Raw genomic sequence first — 4,352 nt, forward strand, 5'->3', positions numbered from 1 at the left:
AGGAGGGGAAGAGAGAGACAGAGAGGAAGGAGAGGGGGAGTGGTGGAGAAGCAGATGGGCGCTTCTCCTGTGTGCCCTGGCTGGGAATCGAACCCAGGACTTCTGCACGCCAGGCTGATGCTCTACCACTGAGCCAACCGGCCAGGGCCTTTTGTCCTGTTCTGTATTACCACCTTACTGTTATGAATAATTTTCTTTAAGCCAGTGTACTTATTGGGCTTAATAAATATATTTAAATAGAAAATTTTACAATACTACAGTAATCCATTTAGCATCGAATCAGTTGCCGTAAAGAGAAGACAGGGTTATAACAATCGCAGGAGAAGGCAAGCAGTGTTAGGTTCGGGCTACCCTCTCCTGTCCCGACAATGATTCTCGACCTGTGGCCCGCTGGTCTTTGTTTTGGAGGGAGATTTGTGGATGCTAGAAAGGGTGTCATACAGGTTAGCACCCAGCAGAGGCTTTCTGCTGGATGGAAAGGGAGTTTGAGGGAGACCCACAGCCTCCCTCTGCAATCTAATCCACCGAGAACCACCACCCAGGGACACAGGTGGTCTCGGTGGCCCCTTCCCCGTCTAAAGTCAGCCGTTCTGAGTGCCTTGATCCCTGCTGCAGAGACCCCATCTCTAGACAGCCAGAGACACGCCGGAATGGAGGTCCTGACAGAGAAGGTGGAGGAGGAGGAGGCGGCCGAGCGGGAGGAGGTGGCCGAGCGGGCAGAGAGGGAGGAGAAGTCGGCGAGGCAGTCGACAGTGCAGAAGAAGGAGCTCCCCATGACGCAGGAGATGCTCAGAGATCTGGAGAAGAAGCTGTCGGAGATCGCGATCGACGTCCCAGAGAAGCCCTTGTGAGCGTCGGGGTGGGGCTTTCAGACCTACAAGCCCTCGAGAGGGTCATAGCAGGGCGGGGCCAAGTCGGAACCCGGCAGAAGGAAGGCACCTGGGCTGGGAGGCAGGACCAGGACATAGGAGGAGGCCATGAAGAGTGAGGGCTCTGCTCTCAGACTGCCCGGGCCAAGTCCCCACACTGTCCCCTCACTGGCTGTGTGACCCTGGGCAAGTCACTCAGCCTCTCTGTGCCTCGGTTCCCTTATCTGTTTACAGGGGCCGATGCTCATAGTGATGCTTCCCTCCTAGGTTGCTGTGAGGATTAAACGAGGAAGGGACAGAGCCCATGGCAGCTAAGGTGGACTGAGGGTTCCTGTGTCCAGGCCGAGCCTCGTGCACATGACTAATGCCATCCTCTTCCGGGCACAGGGTCACTACCAAGGAGACGATTGACATCTCCAGTCTGCCCCTTTCCTACCGAACCAACACGCCCAAGGAGGAGCACCTGCTGCAAGTGGCAGACAACTTCTCCCGCCAGTACAGCCACCTGTGCCCGGACCGCATGCCCCTCTTCCTGTACCCGCTGAATGAGTGCGAAGTGCCCGTAAGGCCAGGTGGGGGGGGGCAGGGGGTGGGTTCGATAGCAGAGGGCAGGGGAGGTGGGCCCATGCACGGCCCTGTCTTGTATCAGAGCTTACAGATAGGGAAGGGCAGAGAGAAATAAAACAAAACGACCAGGACGGGCTCCAGAACCCAAGCACTGGACTCCCTCCTTCCAGTCCCATGACGCAGGGCCCGTCCCTGGAATATAAGGGTTGAATCCAAAGGCTGTAAAACGGCAACCCACAGAGACGCTCAGACTCTGTTCCGGTGACGGGGAGGTGCCGATTCATCCCGGCACCGGCACCGGGGAACAGCACCAGCTTATTCTGGAGCTGACTGAAAGGCTTTGAGAAATCCCTTTTACCAACTCCCAAGGCACCGGGGCAGAGGCTGAGCCCAGGGTCTCTGGCTTCCTGGGAGCGCGGTGGCCTCCACCCGGGTGGAATGCCCTCCCAGGACCTTCGATCTCTCCCCCCACCTTGTCTTTCTTTCTTGGTCTCTGCCCTTGCAGAAGTTTGTGAGCACAACCCTCCGGCCCACGCTGATGCCCTACCCCGAGCTCTACAACTGGGACACCTGTGCCCAGTTTGTGGCCGACTTCCTCTCCATGGAGCCCCTGCCCGACCCCCTCAAGCCGGTAAGTGCCGCTCTGGGCTGCATCCTCACCGGCCTGCGATGGAAAGCTGGGCAAGTGTGGTGAGAAAGGCTCAGCCCATGAGTCTGTTTGGGGAGGGTGGGGGAACAGGCCCAGAGAGAGGCAGCCATTTGCCGAAGGTCACACAGCAAGCCTGGTCTTCCGGTTCCCACCTCTTTGTCTCTTTCCACCTTTAGCGTCTTCCTTTCAGGACTCCAGGGAGTGGGGAAAGGAAAGAGAGGAGGTCCCTGCTACTCAGGACTCACAGCCTCATCTTTGAGCTTCTGGCCGTTGAGAAAGGAGGGAGGAAGGGGGGAAGGGACACGTCCTCTAGTGGGAACCGAGGAAAGGATGAGAAGGAAGGGACGGGGGAGCTGGTGAGGGGAACTTTGGAATCAAACCATACAATTGCCCACCAGAGAGCATCAGACCACGCGCTTCCGCAGCCCACAGGGTCTCTCCCATCAGGAAACCCACAGTCCCTGAAAATGCTAGCCAATGTGATGGCTCTTTCTGGACATGGGTCTCTGGTCCCCCCCCCAACCTTAGCAGGCCCCCCCCCAGCCTGACAAAGATGAGGAGCCCTGTTGGGGTCCAGCCTGCACAGGCACTGGCGCCCAGCCCTGAGGCGTGGGGATGGCGGGCCAGGCGCAGAGGGCCTGGCAGCGCTGACCCGCCGGCCATGGGCAGCCCTCGCACCTGTTCTCCTCGACCACGGTGCTCAAGCGCCAGAAAGGCAACTGCTTCGACTTCAGCGTGCTGCTCTGCTCCATGCTCATCGGCGCCGGCTACGACGCCTACTGCGTCAACGGCTACGGCTCGCAGGAGCTGTGCCTCATGGACCTGACCCGGGAGGTGTGCCCGCTCACCGTGTCGCCCAAGGAGGTAGGCCGGGCGTCCTGAAAGCTGCGCGTCGCTCCGGTTCCTCCCCTGCCCCGGCCTCATGGACACAGTTCCCTCGCCGCGGAGTTCGTATTCCAAACCACAGGCGATTTCTCTGACCGCCGCACCTGAACCCGCGGGGCCCCGGTCCCCACACTGGCTGTCCTTCTCTCCTTGTCGTAGCTCAGTTTCAGCTTCTGTGTTCCCCACGAGGCAAATTTCCTGAAGGCCACATGCCTTGTACTTCAAGTCAAACTCTTCCAGACCACTCTGCACATTTGATAGAGTCCATCCCGTCGTTTTCCTGTAAGGAGGAAGCAGACAAATGGACAGTCATTTAGTTTTTTGGTTTTTTTTTTTTTTTTACCCCTTGCCAGGTAAAAAGGCCCCTTTTTACACCAAAAAAAAAAAAAAAAAAAAAAAAAAAAAAAAAAAAAGGCACTCACCCTTCAGCAGGTGGTGGTTGTATTTCTATATCCGTTGACTGAGAGGCCATAATGCCCAGAGGCTACTGTGAGCACAAGAAACCCTCCTAAGTGGATTTCATTTTAGGGACCATAAAGCATCTCTTTGCCTTGGGAAAAGAGCCACACGACAGGCAGAAGACGCCTCTCACGAACTGGGTGGACTGCATAGCTCAGTGATCAGGGTCAAGCCCCTGTGGGCGTCTGCAGCTCCAGGCCGGGGACCCGGGGGCTCGTGCACCTGTTACTCCTCCCGAGAGCCTGGGGCCCCGGTGGGCCCTGGTGGAGGGAGGCACCGGCTGAGAGCCTTGCTCTCTCAGGCCCTCCTCAGGGAAGATAGAACCGCTATCATTGCTTCTGGCTCCAAAGGCCTGTGAGCTCACACGTGGGCCTCTTCTCTCAGCCAAAACGGTCATTATTAAAATAATACCGATAGCTACCAAGGGCAGAGAACTTGCCAGTGGATGAGCCGCTCTCATGCCCACTGACTTGGTTGTTCCTCACAACAGCGCTGAGTGGTAGGTGTCATCGCTTGGTTTTAAACGTTGCCCAAGTCGCCATGCGGGTAAATGGAAACTCGGGGACAGAGGCCCCATCTGTCTGACTCTGCGTCGTGGAGATTCACTATTTCTCCCTCCTGTCACCAGCCCGTTTCTGTGGCCTCTGCGGGGTTTTCTCCTGGGTATTTTTCTTGCCACCTAGCATGTTCTCTCTCTCTCTCTCTCTCTCTCTCTCTCTCTCTCTCTCTCTCACACACACACACACACACACACACACACACACACACACACACACACACTTTCTTCTCCAGCAAACTCTTAGATCAACATGTAAAACCCTCCAATGACAAACTCTGGAAAGTCTGAGTCCCGACCCTTTGCCCGCACTCCGGATCAGATCCAGAGCCGAGCCCTGGTGGGCACCTCCCTCGGGCTTTCCTGT

The 4,352-nt window shown here is 57.0% G+C and overlaps 1 protein-coding gene across 1 annotated transcript in view; it reads left to right on the forward strand.

Moving 5' to 3' along the window:
* The first annotated feature begins 650 nt into the window (after positions 1-650).
* The window catches only part of DRC7 (dynein regulatory complex subunit 7), an 18,159-nt gene continuing 14,457 nt past the window's right edge, over positions 651-4,352 (forward strand). Inside the window, exons 1-4 of the mRNA XM_066348739.1 lie at positions 651-847; positions 1,257-1,431; positions 1,942-2,067; positions 2,755-2,949. Of these exons, the coding sequence (XP_066204836.1) occupies positions 651-847; positions 1,257-1,431; positions 1,942-2,067; positions 2,755-2,949 (693 nt within the window). The remainder of the gene's footprint in view (positions 848-1,256; positions 1,432-1,941; positions 2,068-2,754; positions 2,950-4,352) is intronic.

Source organism: Saccopteryx leptura, chromosome 9 (assembly GCF_036850995.1).
Source record: "Saccopteryx leptura isolate mSacLep1 chromosome 9, mSacLep1_pri_phased_curated, whole genome shotgun sequence".
Taxonomy (NCBI): Eukaryota; Metazoa; Chordata; class Mammalia; order Chiroptera; family Emballonuridae; genus Saccopteryx; species Saccopteryx leptura.